Source organism: Sarcophilus harrisii, chromosome 1 (assembly GCF_902635505.1).
Source record: "Sarcophilus harrisii chromosome 1, mSarHar1.11, whole genome shotgun sequence".
Taxonomy (NCBI): Eukaryota; Metazoa; Chordata; class Mammalia; order Dasyuromorphia; family Dasyuridae; genus Sarcophilus; species Sarcophilus harrisii.
Genome location: NC_045426.1, coordinates 24096608 through 24117941, shown reverse-complemented (window position 1 = coordinate 24117941; position 21334 = coordinate 24096608). Strand labels below are relative to the sequence as shown.

Sequence of the window (21334 nt, the reverse complement as noted above, 5' to 3'; positions counted from 1 at the left end):
GGCACTATTTATTCAAAACCAAGAGAGAGCTTTTGTTCTTTGGGCTTTACATAAATAATATTCAAAAGAAAGAAAGAGATAGAGAGAGAGAGAGAGAGAGAGAGAGAGAGAGAGAGAGAGAGAGAGAGAGAGAGAGAGAGAAGAGAGAGAAAGAAAAGAAAGAAAAGAAAAGAAAGAAAGAAAGAAAGAAAGGAAGAAAATAAAGGGGGAGGGAGAGAGAAAGCAAGGTTTTCTTAAGCAGCTACTCTGTGCCAGACACTGTGCTAAGTGTTGAGGATAAAAACACACAAATAAAATAGTCCTTCCCTCAGAGAATTAACATATTCTACCCTGATATTTGATGTGTGAATATTCCCAGCTGAATATGTGATTATTTAGTAGTAAGAACATTAAAATAATGAGAAAGGTTTTCCCTGATGTTAAATTAAGATTTTGTGAACCACAGGTTGATGACAAGGGGAGAGGGAAAAGACAAAGAGATTCATAAGAGAAACTCACAATCACAGGTTCATTTAGTTTCTCTTCTTTTCATCTTCTAAGGATAGCAATCAGCTGATTGCAAATCCCTAGAAGTTGGAAATTTCCCCAGAATCATGTCTTTATAACTGTAAAACAGTATGGTTTGATAAAGAGAAAATAATTTTCTGCTATTCTTTAGAATAGAATTCTTCTATCAATCAATAAATAAAACAAGCTACTGGGTGTTTACGGCAGCCAGCTCACGAATCAGGATTTTGTTCTGTTTATATGTGCACATGTGTGCATGTGTGCATGTGTGTGAGAGGCAAACAGAAAGGAGCTAGGAATAAAGAGAGAGACAGAGGCAGAAAAAGACAAAAAGACAGGGACAGTGATGGAGGAAACCGAGAGAGACAAAGAGACAAGGATAGACAGAGATGCAAAGACAGAAGACAAGCAAACTGAGACAGAATTTATTCACTTCTCCAGAAAAGACTGGTTCCTGCAATTTCCCTTTTCATATAAACTTCTCTTTTAGGGAATCACTTTCACTTCCTCAGAACATCCTGGCTTTTGTCCCTAGTAGTCTGATATCATGAAGTACCTATCCCCTCTCCTCAACACCTGTATCTAAAGAAATACTTTCCCCTCTCTAGAGTAACCCAAGTCCTGTCCTTGAGTGGTAAAAGAGAAGGGCATGGTGTCTGGTAGTGTCCAATCTTCACTAATTATTCTCACTAATTACATCAGGAGCTAAATGCAATTTTCTTTGCTGTAGAAAGAGTACAAGGGTTGCCAGCTCCTTTTCAATGTTTTTCCCTGAGGCAAAGCCCCCATTACCCTGTCCTGATTCTGATTTTGTATATCTGATCATCTAAATTGGTATTCTTTTGGGAAACTATAGTTTTAATAGTCCTCCTTGAAGCTCCCTATTAATCATCCCCCATGCCTGCCATGTAACTATTGGTTATTTTGTAGACAGATTTACAATTGGCATGATGAGGTTAAAATGCAAAAAGAATTTTCACAAAACCTTCTGACTAAAATCTTTGAGGTTCTTCACTGTTGGGTCTTCTCAATTTGACTTATAGGAAACATTCAAATTAATTGTCAATGATAAGTTCATTATGAAACTTTCCAATGAACAATGTAACATTGAACTCCAATTTTAGAGGTGGAAGCTACCTCACAGATCAGCTACTCTAACCCCTTTGTCTAAGAGGTAAGTAAAGCCCAGAGAAATGTTCAAATTCATACAAGAAGGCAATGATGTATCCCAAACTAGAACCTAGAAATCTCTTGACTTTGAAGTTTACATCTTCTACTCTCAATTTTTCCCAACTCAAAGACTGAAAGACCTGAGGTAATGAGAAGAATAAGAGAGCAAAAGTAATCTGTTCATGAGCTCAAGTTGGTGAGAAGGAGGGATGAATAACTATAATGAGAGAAAAAGAAGTAAAAACAAAGGAAGAGGAAGCATGGATATAAGGCCATGTTTCTTAATCTTTTTTTGTGCTAAGGATCCCTTTAAGAGTTTGATTAAATATTATAGATCCTTCCCAAAATTACTTGAAATGCTCATTTTAAATTTGAGTTTAAGGAAATAAAGATTTTTCCCATCCAAGTTCATAGTTTCCCTGAAATTGATTCATGGATGCTAGATGAAGAACCTCTGATCTAAGGAAACTTGGTCAAAGTCTATCCCTTTCATGTTCCAAAACTGGAAGTACGTACCACATCCAAATGACACACAGAGCACTAGGTGGATTCTTCATCTCTGAATATCACAGAACTTCACAGAATTGTGTCATTCAGAAGAGGCTCATCCAAGCCATAGATGCAGGACATATTTGTGTGACTCTGGGCAATTCACTTGGAACTGTGCATATGCAAAAGGAGGGTTTAACTTGGTGACATCATAAGGTCCATTTCAGCTTCTAGATTTATGATCTTATCATCCACACTTGAATTCCTCTGCAATACCCATCAACTATTTAGGATGATGCACAAAAACTACAGGAGCTCCAGAAAATAATCTTTTGAAGTCCCTTTTATCCAAGTGCTTTCATCTGATTTCAGACAAGTGCTATCATCAGATAATAGGATTATAAATTTAGAGTCAAAAGCAATCTTAGAGATTATCCAGTCCGATCCTCTCATTTATACACAAAGAAGTGAGGACTAAAGGGATTACATAACTCTCCCACAGTTATACACAATAAATGGCACCGCTAGATTTGCACCCAGGTTCTTTGACTCCAAATGAGAAGTCTGTTGAAGATGAAAAAAGAAAAGGAAAGAAGGGAACAAACTAGAAAGCTATCCTACACAGAGTAGGCACTTAACAAATATTTTTGGAAAAGAAAATTAATTAATAAATGAAAGCCTTTAAGGTACAGGGAAATACATACAAGAGAATCATTATTTTTTAATTACCCAAATTTCCAAATATTGTTTTTAATTTTAAAGAGAGTTCTAAGAATAAAACCAAGCAACACTGATACCTATTTGCCCTTCAGCTCCTGCTAGAACTACCTACTTATTCACATTAGTCATAAATTCTTTAAAAGTTTTTTTTTTTCCTTTCCTTAAACCATGGAAATAAAATATCTTCCTTGGAATATGTTATGTAAATATATACAAAATATTGAAAGTGAGAAGAATGTTATGTAAAGAATACAAAATTAGAAGAAAATATTTTGGTAAGAAAAAATTTTTGGTAAGAAAATAAGTTTGGATACAAACACTAATTTATCAAGTATAAGAGTTTCTTGCTGAAGGAGAAAACATGGATTTGGTAGTGCAAAGAGATGTCAGTTTCTTGATTAATATAACGAATAAACAGATGTGGATAGCTTTGGATGGCTTTAGAGAAATATGATTATATACTTTTTACTTATCTCTTGAGGGCAGTTAAAGGCTCTTGAATCACTTTTTAATTTAATCAGGTTTTCATAATGGGAATGAACACTGTGAAATTTGGGGTTAATTTCTTTTTTAAATAAACCTCCTGACCAGAGTATTCTGAGTTTGTCTTGTAAAGGACATGCATGGGCACTCATATAGAAGGTTTGAGGGTTGCTAGAAAACACATGTGAACCCTAACTAAAACAAATCACGATTATAATCAGTATATCAAAGTCCTCTCTGACAGATAAGATTTGACAGGTTGAAAGGAAATATCTAGAGACAGATTGTTATGGATTGAACAAATTAATTGCTGTCTCTGTCTCAGGTAAAGACAGTAAAGTCAACAAGCATTTATTAATCACTTACTGTGTATAGTCACTGTGTGACATCCTGGGAATACAAATGCAAATCCTCTCCCCAAAAAAGATGAAATAGAATGTTCTTCAAGTTGGAAAAGAAATGACACCAGTCTTCAAGTACATTTTTCACTCAGAAAGATCTGTTTGGGGGATGGGAGGTGATCCTATTTGCCAAAATCCATGTGTGTCATTCACAATTCAGGAGTTTTTGTGATCATATCTCTGAGGCTAGAATTTCAGTGCTTAATAAATATTGATTGGATTGGATTGCATCATTCACTCTTTCTTCAATGATATGTGGTCAACATCTTTGAAAAATATGAATTGACCTTTGTATCGAAGGTCATAATTGAAGAATTGGCCTTCTCCATTTATCATTGTTCTTGTTGGAACTTAAGGTCTCCTTAAGCATAACCTTATAAAAGCCTTAAAATAATCTGGTGAAATATTGACTCAAGTTCAGATTAAAAACCCAAGCACCCAACATTTGTTCTAAGATTTAAAATTCTACCATTGGAGATTCAGTCTTTGTGTTAATCCCCATCCTTTTTCCATAGTTTTCTTTTAAAAGACAGATATTGACTTAGAAAGACAACTGACTCATTCTTGTGAATGGCTTTGTTTGTTGCTTCATCAAGGGAGGAAATAAGGACTGCTTAGAATACTAGATACTTTTAGTGAAAGGAAAAGGAAAGACAGCATTATCAAGCAACAAAAGATTTTAAGTTTTGCAAAGTGCTTTACAAAAAACCCAGTGACAAGTGCTATAGTTACTGTCTCAATTTTGCACTGAACTCACAGCTCTGAAGCTGTTAAAACTTACTTGACTTGCCCAGGGTGACAGAACTAGTATGAAGGCAACATTTGAGTCCTCTCCAAGGCTAAAACACACTGCATTATACAGTGAACAAAAAAATAGAGATAAATTTTAATTGTACTTGAAACCAGAATTTGTGATATGTGGTATTCCATTTTTGAGTGATACATTAGCAGTGGATATTGTGTTTGAACACTTTTTTTTTAATTCTACAGCATTCTATAAACATATTCTTATAAAATCTAATATTCATCTATCATATATGAGTATTCATATATTCAAAGTTTGGGGAATGAAATGAATAGAACCACACAAATCCTTAAAATTAACAACAAAATCTTACAACAAAGATTCAAATATCTCTTCTGCCCTTGCTCTGTAGAACAGACTTGTGTTTGGCTCCAGAACACATAGATTAAATGAATCTGGGCCCTGCCCCCATTGAATTTATAACCTAATAGAGTTGTGCTTTATATATAAATAAATACAGAACAGGGTAGACTGCAATAAGGGTAAAGAATCATGGTGGAGACAAAGTCTTAGAAGAAATATGATGGAAGGAATACTCATAATTGGGAGAATTAAAGGAAGCTGCCTAGAAGACATGATTCCTGTGTTACATTTTAAAGAAAGGAATGGATACATATTACAGATATGGAGGAAGTATTTACAAGTTCAGTTTATAGAAATAAGAGAGGGAAAGGTATCAGCAGGGAATACCTAGTTATTCAGTTTAGCTGCAATAAAGAAGCCATTTAACAAGTGAAGAGAAATAAGGTTGAAAGGGAGGATGCCATTCCATTGTGAAAAGCTTTAGATGTCAGATTAAGGTCATTCTGTCTTTTACCTATAAGCAGTAGGAAACCACTGAAGATTTTTGAGGAGGAAAGGACATGGTTATATCTGTGTCTCAGAAAGCTTATTTTTGAAGGCATGTAGGATTGGAAAGACAGATCCTAGGAAAGATGAGTATAATAGTCTGAATGAAAAGTGATGAAGGTATAAATTCAAGGGGTGTTTATTTATTGTGTCATATGTGGATGGAACACTGGATTTGATATTGGGAACTAAAATCCTGCCTTTGTTACCTAATAATCTGCATAAGAGGATGGTAAATAGAATTGATAGTTATGAAAGTAGAATCACAAGACTTGGTAAAAACTGATCACAAAGGGATGGGGACAGACTTGAAGGAAGGTCAAAACCTAAAGACAATTTAAAGATTTTGAGCTGACTGGAAGAATAACAATTCTATCAATAAAGATTTAAAGGTGGGATGAGGGGAAGAATTGTGTGTATGTGTGTGTGTGTGTGTGTGTGTGTGTGTGTGTGAAGATAATAAATTGAGTTTTGTACTTTAAGAGTTTGAGATTCCTATGTAACATCCAATTGGAGATCTTCCATAAGGTTACTGGAAATGTGGGACTCTAATTTCTGCAACTGATGTGAGGTAAGAAAGGGAACTTCTACTTACATATAACCCATCCTATATTAGGCAGTATGCTCGAGACTTTTCAGATATTCTGTCGTTTGATCCCTACAAAAGCAGACCTGTGGGGAACAACTAGGTGGTACAGTGGCTAGAGCATCAGCCCTGAAGTCAGGAGGACCTACCTGAGTTCAAATCTGGCCACAGACACAACACTATTATTCCTATTTTCCAGTTGAGGAAACTGAGGCAAACAGGTTAAATGACTTTCCTCTGACAACATAATAAGTATCTGAGATAGCATTTGAATTCAGATCTTTCTACATCCAGGTCCAGCCCTCTATTCACTGTACTGCAAGCTGCTTTAAATTGATGGATGGGTAGATGGGTGGATAAATAGAAGGAAGATACATAATTAATATAGTTCTAAGTCCTCTGTCATCTCTATATTGGGAAAAAAAGTATTTGGGAAGAAATGTGTGTGTATGTGTAATTCACAACAAAGAAGCATATATACTTATAAACATAAATAAATAGATTCAGATTGTTGTGGAGGGTAATGAGGTCCCCATCATTGGAAGTCTTCTAGCAAAGCGTGGATGACTACTTGTTAATGATATGATTCATGCTTTTAGAGGGGTTTGGGCTATAGATTCCTTATAAAAAACTCTTGTGCCTGAAGTATTGTGATTTATGCTTGTTGAAATTCAATGAAAATATGATTATGAAGAACTTTAATTCCTGTATCCTAGGACTTTGATATATCTTGTGGCTATAGATATATCACCACCTAAATATATCTGTGTTCAATGGTGAATATGATAATAAAAGGTTACAATCAAGTGCAAATCACTCCTAAGTTTGCAGCTCCGTCATTGGAAATATTTAACAAACTTTTGTTTCACCTCTACCAGGATAAGCATATTTTAGGATATCCATAAACCTTTGTCTCTACCAGACTGTCAATCAGAGCCTTCCTGATTGATTTGAGATAAACTTAATTCTTGAACCTTATTCATTCTTCTATAGAAATTCTAATTAATTTCTGTCTCTGTTTTGTTTAAATGTTTTCCAGATCAGCAAACAGCAGCTACAAACAGTCAAAGATCGTTTCCAGGCCTTCCTCAATGGAGAGACTCAAATTGTGGCTGATGAAGCCTTCATGAATGCTGTTCAGAGTTACTATGAGGTAAGACTTTAGGATTTAACCGATAAAATTGAGGGATATTCCAAGAGTAAGTACTGAAGTGGTTGGGAGTTGGAAGAGGGTGGATGCAGATGCATCTGTTTTCTTCAGAAGCCTTCTTTCTATGGTGAATATTCACGGTGGAAATTCATATTGATAGTTCCAGGACAGATGTCATTATGTTGGGGGAAAGGTTGGCCTTCCTGTTTGTCACCTTCAAAGGACCAACGATAATAAAATGTTCTTTTTGTCTATTTTCCTCTATTTGTAACATATTTAGCACAGTTCCTAGTATATAATATGGGCTTAATAAATGCTTGTTTTCTTCTCTTCCACCAATGCTCTATTTTTTGTGTCCATATCCCCATGTTCATGGAGTTAATGAAGTCCTATTATATATAAGGACAAGGTATGTAATCTACCAGACCAAAATTTGTTTTGAAGTATTTGTGGAGTAAAAAAAAAAAAGTTGCCCTTACTTTGGGAGAGGGAAATCAAATACATTTCTATGATCAAACAGTTAGTAATTTCCAGAGGCAAGACTTTAAGCTTATCAGACTTGTACATCTAGTGCTCCATATCACTTGGCTTTTCTGACTATAGCTTGATCACCCAAGGATCGGTTTTGTGCTTGCTTCTCCTTAGAAACATTTTTAGATCTACTGGGAAGCCTTTAGGCCAGGGGTCCTCAAACTTTTTAAATAGGGGGCCAGTTCATTGTCCCTCAGACTGTTGGAGGTCCGGACTATAGTAAAGAAAAACGTTGTTTTGTGGGGCTTTAAATAAAGAAACTTCATAGCCCTGGGTGAGGGGGATAAATGTCCTCAGCTCCTGCATCTGGCCCATGAGCCATAGTTTGAGGACCTCTGCGAGTTTAGGCAGTGCTGTACCAGAGTAGTCCATACATTCTTGCTTAGGAAATAGATACAAATGCATGTTTCCAGATTAAGTCTCTCTTCATTATATTAGACTATATCTAAATAATTTCATTATAAAAAGTAAGATATCAATAAAATTTATTTTTTAAAAAATAATAATGGAGAGAAGTCAGTAAACTGCCTAATCTCTCCCCAGTTTTTCTTTTTTTTTTTTTTTCTGTGAACTTTATTTTTTTTTTATTTTTTTTTTTTTTACTAGCCTTTTATTTACAGGATATATACATGGGTAACTTTACAGCATTAACAATTGCCAAACCTCTTGTTCCAATTTTTCACCTCTTACCCCCCCACCCCCTCCCCTAAATGGCAGGATGACCAGTAGATGTTAAATATATTAAAATATAACTTAGATACATAATAAGTATACATGACCAAAACATTATTTTGCTGTACAAAAAGAATCAGACTCTGAATTATTGTACAATTAGCTTGTGAAGGAAATCAAAAATGCTGGTGTGCATAAATATAGGGATTGGGAATTCAATGTAATGGTTTTTAGTCATCTCCCAGAGTTCTTTTTCTGGGTATAGCTAGTTCAGTTCATTACTGCTCCATTAGAAATGATTTGGTTGATCTCGTTGCTGAGGATGGCCTGGTCCATCAGAACTGGTCATCATATAGTATTGTTGTTGAAGTATATAATGATCTCCTGGTCCTGCTCATTTCACTCAGCATCAGTTCGTGTAAGTCTCTCCAGGCCTTTCTGAAATCATCCTGTTGGTCATTTCTTACAGAACAGTAATATTCCATAATTTTCATATACCACAATTTATTCAGCCATTCTCCAACTGATGGACATCCATTCAGTTTCCAATTTCTAGCCACTACAAAAAGGGCTGCCACAAACATTCGTGCACATACAGGTCCCTTTCCCTTCTTTATAATCTCTTTGGGATATAATCCCAGTAGTAACACTGCTGGATCAAAGGGTATGCACAGTTTGATAACTTTTTGAGCATAGTTCCAAACTACTCTCCAAAATGGTTGGATTCGTTCACAACTCCACCAACAATGAATCAATGTCCCAGTTTTCCCACATCCCCTCCAACAATCATCATTATTTTTTCCTGTCATCTTAGCCAATCTGACAGGTGTGTAGTGGTATCTTAGAGTTGTCTTTATTTGCATTTCTCTGATTAATAATGACTTGGAGCATCTTTTCATATGACTAGAAATAGTTTCAATTTCTTCATCTGAGAATTGTCTGTTCATATCCTTTGACCATTTTTCAATTGGACTCTCCCCAGTTTTTCTCAGAAACAATGTTATATTGAGCTTCAAGATAACTCAGAAGAAATTCAGGAAAGATCTCTCTCAAATGGGTAAAAGGGGAGCACAACCCTGTAGGCAGTGCTACTCAAGCCCACAGAAGATTATTAACCACAGTACATATCATCAACTGATTCCCCATGGTTCTGGCTCAGCAGGCCAGTAGCACAGCAAGACAACTACCAGCCTCAGAACCCAAGGCACAACAGGAATGATTAGGCTAGACCACCCTAGTGCAATGAGCAGCCACCAGTATCCGAGTCTTTAGTGAAGAAAGCCAGTGATCAGGTCCCTAGCCCTCAACAGAAAAAAGCTTGGGACAATTCCTCTGTGTCCCAGGAACATAGCCCAACTTTTTAAAATGAGCAAAAATAAAAAGTCCTGATTATAGAACTCTATTATGACAACAGAAAGAATCAAAACACAAACTCAAAAGAAAATATTGTCAAAATATTTATATATGAAGCCTTAAAAAAATATGATTTCGTGTCAAGCCCAAAAAGTCCTCTTGGAAGACCTCAAAAAGAATTTTAAAACTCAAAAGAGGCAGAAGAAAAATAGGGAAAAGAAATGAGAGTTATATAAGAGAATTATAGGGGAGGGGGAAGAATCAACATTTTGGATGAGGAAGCAAAAATTGACTAAAAAAGCACTTCTTTAAAATATAGAATTGGTCAAGTGGAAAACCACCAAAGAAAACAACTTTTAAAAAAGTAGAATCGGCCAAATGAAAAAGGAGGTACAAAAGCAAACTGAAAAAAACAATTCCTTAAAAATTAGAATTGGGCAAATTAAAGCTAATGACTCTATGAGACATCAAGAATCAAACAAAATCAATGAAATGAAAAAATAGAAGAAAATGTAAAATAACTCTTTGAAAATTTAACTGACTTAAAAAAATAAATCCAGGAGAGATAATTTCAGAATTATTAGAATACACGAAAGCCATGATCAAAAAAAAAAAAAAAAGAGCCTGAACAGCATATTTCAAGAAATGATCAAGAAAAATTTCTCTCATATTCTAGGACCAGAATAAAATTGGCATTGGAAGAATCAATTGATTACCTATTCAAAAAATTCCAAAATGAAAACTCCAAGGAATATTGTAGCCAAATTCCAGAACTCTTAGAACGAGGAGAAAATATTGCAAGCAGCAAATAAGAAGCAAATCAGATATTAAGGAGTCATAGTTAGGATTGCATGGGATTTAGTAGTTTCTACATTAGAGGATCAGAGGGCCAGGAATGATATTCCAGAAGGCAGAAGAGCTAGGGTTACAAGCAAGAATCAACTACCCAGCAAAGTTTATTATAATTTTTCATGGAAAAAAGATGGGAATTCAATGAAATAGGGGACTTTCAAACTTTCCTAATGAAAAGACCAGAGCTGAATAGATAATTTGATCTTCAATTATAAGACTCTGGAGAAACATTAAAAGGTAAACAGATTTAAAACGGATTGAAAACTACATAATCTAAACTTAAAGAATCAATGGGTCAAACAAAAAATATAGGAATAATCAATAATTTCATCAAAAAGAATGACAATAAGACAACATCTCCCAAATTATGCAATGCAGCCAAATGAATACCTAGGGAAAATTTTATATCTCTAAATGCTTACATGAGTAAAAGAGTGAAAGTGAAATGAATAAAAGAGTAGATCAATGAATTAGGCATGAAACTTTAAAAAATTAGAAAAAGAACTAAGTATAAATCCCCAATTAAATACCAAATCAAATTCTAAAATTTGATTTTCCAAATTCTAAAAATCAAAGAATAGATTAATAAAATTGAAAACAAGAACACTATTGACCTAATAAATAAAATGAAGATCTAGTTTATGAAAAAACAGGCAAAACTTTAATCAATTTAATTTAAAGAAAAGAAAGAAGAAAACCCAACCCTACCAGTATCAAAAATGAAAAGGGTGAATTTACTACCAGTGAAGAGGAAATTTAAGCAATAATTAGGATTGATTTTTTTTGCCCCACTCTATACCAATAAATCTGACAATCTGTATAAAATGGATGAATGTTTACAAAAATAAGAATTGCATGGATTAATAGAAAAGGAAGTAAAATATTTAAATAACCTCATTTTAGAACAAAACATTGAACAAACCATCAATAAAGTCCCTAAGAAGAAATCTCCAGGATTTACAAATGAATTCTATCAAACATTTAAAGAACAATTAATTCCTATATTATACACTCTATTTCAAAAAATATAGGCAAATAAAGTGTTATACCAAATTCCTTTTATGGCACAAAATGACAATGATAACTACACCAGAAAAAGTCAAAACAGAGAAAGAAAATCATCAACCAATTTTCCTGAGTATTGGTGCAAAATTTTAAAATAAAATGTTATCAAAGAGATTACAGCAATTCATCACCAGAATAAGATACTATGAGCAGGTGGGGTTTATATTAGGAATGCAAGGCTGGTTCAGTTACTAAGAAAATTATCAGCATAAATTAATCACATCAATAACAAAACCATAAGAAATCATAGGAGTATCTCAATAAATGGAGAAAAAGCTTTTGACAACCCAGCACCCATTTCTATTAAAAAACAGGAGAGAGTATAGGAATAAATGAAGTATCTATCTAAAACTTCAGCAAATATTATCTGTGATAGGTATAAGCTAGAATCCTTCCCAATAAGATCATAGATAAAACAAGGATGCCCATTATCACTATTATTCAATATTGTTCTAGAAATGTTAATCTAGTAATACCAGTACTAGATCTGTATCCTAAAGAGATCATTAAAAAGGGGAAAGAAACTATATGTACAAGAAGAGTTATATCATTTTTTTGTTTCATTTTGTTTTGTTTGTTTGTTTTTTGGTGGTGATAAGCAATGAGAAACTAAGGGAATGCCCCTCAATTGGGGAATGGCTGAACAAGTTGTGGTATATGAATATAATGGTATACTATTGTGCTATAAGAAATAATGAGAAAAATGATCAGAAAAACTTGGAAAGACAATGAATTGATGCTGAGTGAAGTGAGAAGAACCAGTAGGACATTATACATAGCAGCAGCAATATTGTGTGATGATCAAGTGTGAGTGATTTAGCTCTTCTCAGCAATAAGGAGTTCATTGGTGGTTTGTTCAATTTCTTGTTCTAAAATCAGATTTTAATATTTTTGTCTGTGCATATTAATCTGGGCAATTCTTATTTTTGTAAATATTCATCCATTTTATATGGATTGTCAGATTTATAGGTATAGAGTGGGGTAAAAAATAGATCCTAATTGTTGCTTAAATTTCCTCTTCATTGGTAGTGAATTTACCCTTTTCATTTTTGATACTGGTAGTTGGTTTTTCTTTCTTTTCTTTAAATTACATTAAAGTTTTGCCTGTTTTTTTCATAAACCAGCTCTTCATTTTATATATTACGTCAATAGTTTTCTTGGTTTCAATTTTATTAATTTCTTCTTTGATTTTTAGAATTTCTAATTTGTAATAGAAAACGCTATTCACATCTAGAGAAATGCTATCCAACATCCATGGGATCTGGATGCAGATCAAAGCTTACCATTTTCACTTTTTTGTTGTTGTTTTCTTGTGGCTTTTCCCTCTTGTTCTTTTTCTTCTTTCACAACACAATTAATGCGGTAATATGTTTACGTGGTTGAATATGTATAACCTGTGTTAGATTGCTTGCTGTCTTGGAAAGAGGGGGAGAAAAAAATTAGAAGCTCAAAATCTTACAAAAAACTGAATGTTGAAAACTATCTTTGCATATGATTGGCAAAAATAAAACACCATTTAATAAACTGGAGAGGAAGAACAAAAAATGAATAACAAAATTTAATTGATACCTACTAAAACTAGCATTTAGAGAATTCCTGTGAATCATCCTCAGATTTTGTGTTTGGTTCACAGCATTTCATAAAACACTGAACACAGAGTAGGCATTCAATAAGTAATTTGTTAAATGAATGGATTAATGAACCAATTGTTCCTGAGTGATTTTGATGTTGCTAAGAGATATACGGCATTTGGCTTCTTATGGGAGTTTTAAAAAGCACTTAGCTTCTTTAGCTTCTTATGATATTGAGCAGGACAAGGGTACAGTTAAATCTTTTAATGATCCTGAGACAGCTTTATTGATTAGTTTGCTAATTAACAAACAGCAGTAAATGTTTTGTTTGCTGGTTGCTGATTGCAGCAAAGTCATTTTACATGTTTGTCCCATAATGAATTTTCCAGTTGGATCACTTTTAGGGAGTCAATTTATTTTTATGTTTTGATAAATCTAAACATGTTTGCTTTTATCAGTAGTATAACTTATTGAAACTGAGAATAAAAGGTGACATATATTTATCTGATGTATGTCACTCACTTTAGGGGGCTGAATTTAATGAAGAGTAACATAGAGTTTGGGGGAATGGAAATGAATAACCTCAGTGGGTCAAAATAAAGATTCCATTTGGAAACTATTAGCAAATAAGATTGTTTCTCCTGTTTTTGAATTGTCAGAAGTAGTGGGAGAACAATAAAAATAAGTCTAAAAGACAAAGAATTCTTTTTCAAAAGTTCTCAGGGTTTGATTTCATTCAGAAGAGTTTATAAATTTGTGATTGTAAATCTTAATTAGAAAACTCATTTGAGCAATTAAATAAATTAAAGGAAAGTGTCATTTCTCTCAATTAATTAAATTCAGAAATTAATAGTCATCAATGTGCTAATGAGCCTGTGGAAAATGCCATTATATCTGTAGTGGTGCTCATATTTTCCTCTAATACTTGGTGAAGTCAAAGCTGTTTCCTATTTGGTGGAGTGACAAACAAGACATTGAGAAATTACTGCCTATTTAATGTCAAGATATTTGTAGCACCCACCCATATAAAATCATGTCAAATTTAATCACCTTTTATCACCTATCTCCAGAATTGATTATTCATCATTAAGTTTCATTCAGGATTTAGAGAGTCTTGAGGCTTCAATTTCTAAAAGTGGTTTCATCCAATTGCATTCCATAAGCAACTATTAGGCCACTAGTGTATACCAGGCACTCTGCTAGAGGCTGGACATTATGGAGCCCCCAATGATATACAGATAAGTTTTTGAATGGAAGCAACACTAACAACTACATGTTAGATGAATAGAATCTTGATTGAACCTGAGTCTGTGATTTATTGGTATAAAGAACCTCCAAGTGAAGAACATTACCTGTGCTAGTCACCTTCTCTGTAATTTATAGTCCCAGATGTCCAGAGCACTGAGAGTTAAATGACTTCCCCAGAGTAATGGAAACATCATGTGTGAAAGGGAAGATACAAACTCGTCTTTTCCACCTTGAGACTGACTCTTTATTAATTCAACATCCTGCCTCTGCTAGTGCCCCAAAAGATTTTTTTTTCTTTCGATGTCAATCAGTGGATCCAAAATAGTGAAAAGTCTTTCCTATTCCTTCTTCTAGTCTTTTTTTTTCTCACTTCTCAAATTTCCTTATTGGTTGAATTCAATTCTCTCTACATTTATTCATTGCCTACTATGTGCCAAGTACTGTGTTAAGTACTTGATATGCAAAAAAGGAGCAAAACAGAGTTCTTGCCCTCAGAGAGCTTACAATAGAATGAGGGCGATAACCCACAGACAAATATCTACAAATCAAGATATGTCCAGAATAAATAGGAACTAATAAAAAGAGGAAAAGCACTGAAATTAAGAGGACCTAGAGAAAGCTTCCTATAAAAGGTAGAATTTTAGTTGAGACTTAAAAGAAGTCAGGTATATCAGTAGATGGAGCAGAGGAGAGAATGGAAAAAGATTGGAAAGAAAATTTTTCAATAATCTATCAATGGCTGGATTCCTCAGGTTGAGACCTTTAGCAGAAAAAAAACAAGATTTCTCCCCTCCTCACTCAATGGTAGATCAAGTTCTCCCAGATCCAGAAGGCTTTCCTCAGTAGATTATCTAGTCATTGCCTATTGTCACAATCCCTTGCCTTCATCCGATTGATTCCCAAGAAAGAAGGATAATTAGTAGGTAGCACTGGTGTGATCAAAGAACTTGACTGCTTAGATGTCTAAATACCCTAGGGATTTCATTATCAACACACATATAGGCAAACAACAAACATATCCTTTGGCATCTTTTCCTTTCTTTATCGCTCTTCCTCCTTTGATCCAATGACATAAAATATATAAAGTTTTTCACCAATCTTAAAGCACTATATAAATGTGGACTCGACATTCTAAGGCTTTGGGGAAATCAAAGGTAGAGATTCCTCTAAATATTTTGACTCTGAAGAGTCTGCTCTTTAATTATGAAGCATTTATTTAGTGTTTGCTATGAGCTGAACAATCTATTAGAAGCCTGGTTTTACTTTGATTCTACTGGGGAGTGTTGAATAATGACATAATAAATATAAAATTGAAAAAGATTTTTGGGGTTCTACTGGACTGCAAATAAGATATAAGCCCATAGTATGATCTGGCAGCCAAAACAGCTAAAGCAAGATTTTCCTGCATTAAAAGTGACATCAATTTCAGAAATAAGGTGGAGGATAGGTCCCCCATTTTCAGTCTTAATCAGATCATGTCTTAAGTGTGCATGTTCAATTCTGGGAAGACTATTGAAATAAGCACGATGCTTAATTGCATTATATTCAGAGGAAGCCAGCCTGACTGACAAAATTTTGTTGGAGGTCCTGAGAATATTTAGCCCAAAGAAGAGAACACTCAGGGAAAAAATACTTACTGTCTTCAAATATGTGAAGAGCTGTCCTGTAAAAGATGGATTACACTTACTGTATTTGGCTCCAGACGGAGAATTAAGAGCAATGGGGAGAGAATCAAGAAGGGAATATGTTCATTTGATGCCAGGAAAAAAACTCACTAATAACAAGAGACATCCTAACATAGGGTGGGCTGCCTCAGAAAGTAGCAGGAAAGCTACTTTCTCTACCAGTGAGATCCCCCACTTGTGATCTCAAAGCAAAGGGTAGATAATTATTTGCCACCTTTGCCAAAGACGGCATTTTTTCCAGTCCTAACCCTAAGTTCTCTGAAATTCTGTGAGTAGGTTTTTCTCCCAAGAGTCCCTGCCTGGGTGCCTACGGTGCAATTCAATGACAATAGAGGGATTCATAGAGGGATTCAAATCTGGTAGGGACTGCTCAGGAAGATAGCATGAGAGAGAAGGCAGAAGAAAAACCTCCAATGGTTTCTACGATCTAGAAGCCCCCAAATTCTTACTTACTGTCTACTAACTACCCTTCTGGGACTTTATACTTTGACAGAGAGGAAAAGAAAGGCAAAGGAATAAAAAAAAGCACGTGGATCAGGACAAAGGAGTCACGGGTTCTCAGCCTGGTTGTCTCCTATAAAACCAGAGGAAAAATCCTGTCCTCCTCCTCCTTTCCTCTGTGATGTCTAGCACTGACTGAGGCTGGCTGCCTCCTGAAAAGAAGTATGATTTACTAAGAGAGGAAGATAAGCCAGCTTATAGACAAAGCTTTAAGGTTCAAAATGAGACAGCCTCTCTAGTCTCTTCCCAAGCAGCCAGAAGCTCATTTTCCCTACTGCCTAACTGCACAAAACCTCATTTTCTGGGTTCCATTAATGACTAGCTAGTATTTTCTTCCTGCCTCATGATAGGTGAGCCCACTGTGAGAAGGAGAGATGGTTAAGCTCATCTGCACATTGGAGCAGGAACCTTCCTTTTTCAGCTCTGATGAGTTTAGATTCCAGGAGTCCTGGAGGTTGAGGGAGGGAGGTCTCCCCCAGCTCTTATCACGGAGACACAAGTACTTCTTTTAATCGGCTGCCAGAGGGGCTGATTGTAGGTTGGCAGATAAAGCTGGACAGCTCATTAATCCTTTAATCTCTGGGATACTGGGTTTGTGGAGTGGAGAGAATGCATAGACCTTCGACCCCCTGAATTTTTGAAGCTCGGAGGCTTCAATCACATGCCTGTGTTTAGGCTATGGGAAAGCACAGGCACTTCTCCCTCACCCCTAGAGGTTTTCAGTTCTCTTTCCAGATTAGGACAAAGGGCTGCCCTGATTCCCCCCACCCCATTCCCACTTTGGCTATTCTTTTAACCCTTTGCAGCCTCAGTGTCCTCGTTTATAAAACAGGGATAATGATCTCACTTATCCCAAAGGTTTATTCTGAGGGATGTAATTAGATGGCATGTATAAAATGCTTTGCAAATATTAAGGTGCTACATAATGGCTATTGTTATGATTATGATCAGCATTATCATCATCCTGGAATAGTGGAGGAGGGCTGAGCTGAAACAGTGATGACATGACAGCTATCAATTCTCTCCTCTGGATAAATCAGGATGTGATGGCAATGAGAGAGGAACCTGGGCAGGAGTAACAAGGATAAAGAATGAGAGTGTGCTTTGAGTACAAATCAAACTCATTCTAGTCCTGTTGTGTATGTCTGGAATAAGCAATGGGAAGTCCTTGCCACTGTCTGTTACTTAGATGATCACTTCCAATTAAAGGCTAGTTATTATTATTATTATTTTGCTGACCAATTGGGATCAAGTGACTTGCCCAGGGTCACACAGCCAGGAATTATTAAGTGTCTGAGACAAGATTTGAACTCAGGTCCTCCTGACTTCAGAGCTGGTGCTCTATCCACTGTGCCACCTAGCTGGCCCTGGCTAGTTAATCTTTATCAAGCTTGGTTACCTCTCAATGTTAGGAAATAATTTCACAGGGATAAGTGTAAAGTCTAACAGAGGTTCAAATAATCAATTTCACTGGCATTAGGCTGCCAGATAACAGTTGTTCTGAAAACAACCAGGAGGTTTTGAAATACTTTGATTTCAAAGGTATAGATAGTTCCAGGTCTTATAGTCTTAGAGAATTATCTGGAATCATTTGGGGGTCCAAAGACTCGCTCAGGGTCACACAGTCTTGAGGAGTCAGGTGTAGTATTTGTACCCTGATCTTCCTGATTCCAAGAGCAGCTCTCTATCCATTGTAAAACACTGCCTCTCATTTAGAATGTTCATGTTTACAAAATGCTTTGCTTTCAACAGCCCTGTGAGGTACCAAACATAAACATTCTACAGATGAGGAAACAAAGACTCTGAAAGTTTAAGTTGTCATAGCTGGGCCAGGTCAGAGCTGAGAAAGTCAGAATTTAGTGAGTGTTTGTTGATGATGCTTATTCCTTTAACCTTGTGTTCCTCTGTAAGGAATATGAAAAGCTGCCCCTTAGTCAGTTGGTCAAAAAAAAAAAAAAACATTCATTAAACACCTCCATGTGCCATAAACTATGCTAAATTCTGGAGATACAAAGAGGCAAAAGACAGTCCCTGAACTTAAGGAGCAAACAATCTAATGTGGGAGACAAAAGAGCAAATATATAGAACGAACATATATACAGAAAAAATAGAAAATGATTAACACAGAGAAGGCACTTGAATGAAGAGGGATTGGAAATGCTTGCTGCAGAAGGCAGGATTTTAGTGAGACTTGAAGGAAGCCAGAAAAGCCAGGAGGCAGAAATGAAGAGGGAGAACATTCCAAGCATGAGGAACAGCCAGAGAGAATGCCAGGAACCAAAAAAAATGGAGTGTTTTTTTCAAGGAACAATCTGGATTTTACTGTCACTAGATTGAAGACTCCATGTTGGGAACTAAGGTGTAAGAAGTCTAGAAAGGTAGAGATAGGGTCCCATTATGAAAGGCTTTGAATAATATATGGATTTGGTATTTGACAAGAAGCTGCTTGAGCTTATTGAGAAGGGGGATGACATCTTGTGGTTCTAAGATTTCATTTCCTTATGACAAGTTATGATTCATCCCCTGAGAATGGGAGATTCTCCACCTTATGGAAACCACCTTATGTCTAGAAGAGGTGTTTGAAAAACCTGCCCCTTTCTGGCATTAGGAAAATGTCAATGGATTGTATAAGCAGGGCTTCAAAAACTTTTTCCACTTGAGACCCCTTTTCGCCCAAGAAATTTTTATATGACCCTAGGTATAGAGGTAGATAGATAGAAAATAGATAATCAAATCAAACATTTACTACTAATAAATCATAATTTCATGACCCCCATATTCAGTTACAAGACCCCACATGGGATCTTAAACCATGGTTTAAGAAACTAGGGCTTATAGCTGAATCCCTGATGGCAGAGACATCATTTGAAGCTTATCACAATTGAACAATTCCCGTGAGTGGCAAGGTCAAAACCTGACTGGAACCCAAATTCCTGTATTTGTATACCTATCTCACACAATGGTTATGTGGGCCAAAGAACATAACACTCATGCTTTTCAAATAGTGTGCCTAGTCAATAAAAGGCTGGACATGGCGGCTAAACACGTAGCACAGATCTTCAAGATTCAATAGTTATATGAACCTGGACACTGGGCTCCAAATGGTTAAAAAAAAATCCATTTAATCTCCCTAAGCCACTGTTAACTCATCTGTAAAATGGAATTAGTAATATACCCATTTCATAGGTTTGTCATGAGAATCAAATGAGATTATATCTGGAAAATGTTTTGTATATTTTAAAGTGCTTTCTTTGCATGCTATTTTTTTTATTATAGAAATGCCTATTCTTCTTTATATATAATAGTGGCTAGACTGACCCAGAACTAAATAGAATTTTTGGAGAGAATTATTTTGAGAGAAAGGATGATCTTTACTCAAGAATGTTTTCAGCCTCTAGAACCCAAGAGCAGTGAATTTCCCCCCTTTTCAATTAGACTTCTTTGGGATGGATATCAGGAATACCATTATTTCCATAGTGATACTAACAATGTGTTTTTAAATGATTTTTAAAAGTTTAAATATCATGTTAACAGGGGCATCTATTATTGTCTCCCCCATGAAAAGGTAAGCTCCCCAAGAGCAGGAACTATTTTACTTTTTCTTGCTAACTCTAGTATTTGATAGCATGCTGGGCACGGAGTGCTTAATAAAATAGCTTTCATTGCAGTGTGGGTAGTGAGAAGTGTGACATGTACTAGTTATAGTTTGAAATCAGGAGGTCTGCATTTGTGTAGCAGCTCTATTTTCTAGCTTAAGGGGCTTGGGTAAGCCTCTCAATATTTTGCTGAATTTTCTTATCTCTAAAAGGAAATAGAGAAGGCATGAAACTCAAGATGGGATGGTTAGCCCAGAGCTAGGAAGAACTGGATATTAAATCCCAACTCTGACATTTACTTGCTATGGGATTCTGGGTAAACCACATCTCTGGGTTTCAAACAGTCCTCTAAGGATTCTCTATATTAATGGATTAAGACTTTCTAATTCAGAACAAATCATTTATTTTTCATGAACTTGTAAAAAATATATGATAAAAAGTTCTTTGTAATCTTTAGAGTTCTGCTTATCCATAAGAGTTCTCTCAGCCATGTCCCACTGTCAGCCCCCATACGGATAACAAGTAACCTCCAAGCTAAAAATCCTTGGTTTGTTTTTACCCAGTGCAGTCAAGGGCCTTATTTCTGGTCCTCAGGATGTGAACTAATTCTCAATGTTGCTCATAAAAGTGCTATCCCAATTGGTCCTAGGACTGTAGGTGTGGTCTGATCAATGCAAAATAAAGTGAGACTATTACCTCTCTCATTCTGGACATTATACTCATAACTCAGCCTCAATATATATTAGTCCATAAGATCAGGTTCTCTCAAGGTTCAAGGAAATGAATCTCTTAGCACATTCACACAGCTGAAAGTTAACAGAGCTAGGAGAGAGTAAGACTAACCATCAATTATGTGACTATGGCCCAAATTCCAAGTTGTTTGACTCTGAGGTATATAGCAGATTTATCCAATGGGAGGCAAGGAAGTCCTATATTTTCTCTGGCCAAATGTCAGAAATGTGGGATCCCACCTTCCAGAATCACAAAGATAAAGAAGTAACCCAATGATAATATCAGCTAGGCCATGTCAATTTTTTTAATTCTTTCATTTTCTTTTATTTTTTAATACATGCTTTATGGATCTCGTTGGGAGAGAAAAA

The 21334-nt window shown here is 35.6% G+C and overlaps 1 protein-coding gene across 1 annotated transcript in view; it reads left to right on the top strand.

Annotated features, from left to right (window-relative positions):
- The window catches only part of CADPS (calcium dependent secretion activator), a 535079-nt gene that overhangs the window by 81980 nt on the left and 431765 nt on the right, over nucleotides 1-21334 (top strand). Inside the window, 1 exon segment of the mRNA XM_031953509.1 lies at nucleotides 7050-7163. Coding sequence (XP_031809369.1) covers nucleotides 7050-7163 — 114 coding nt within the window.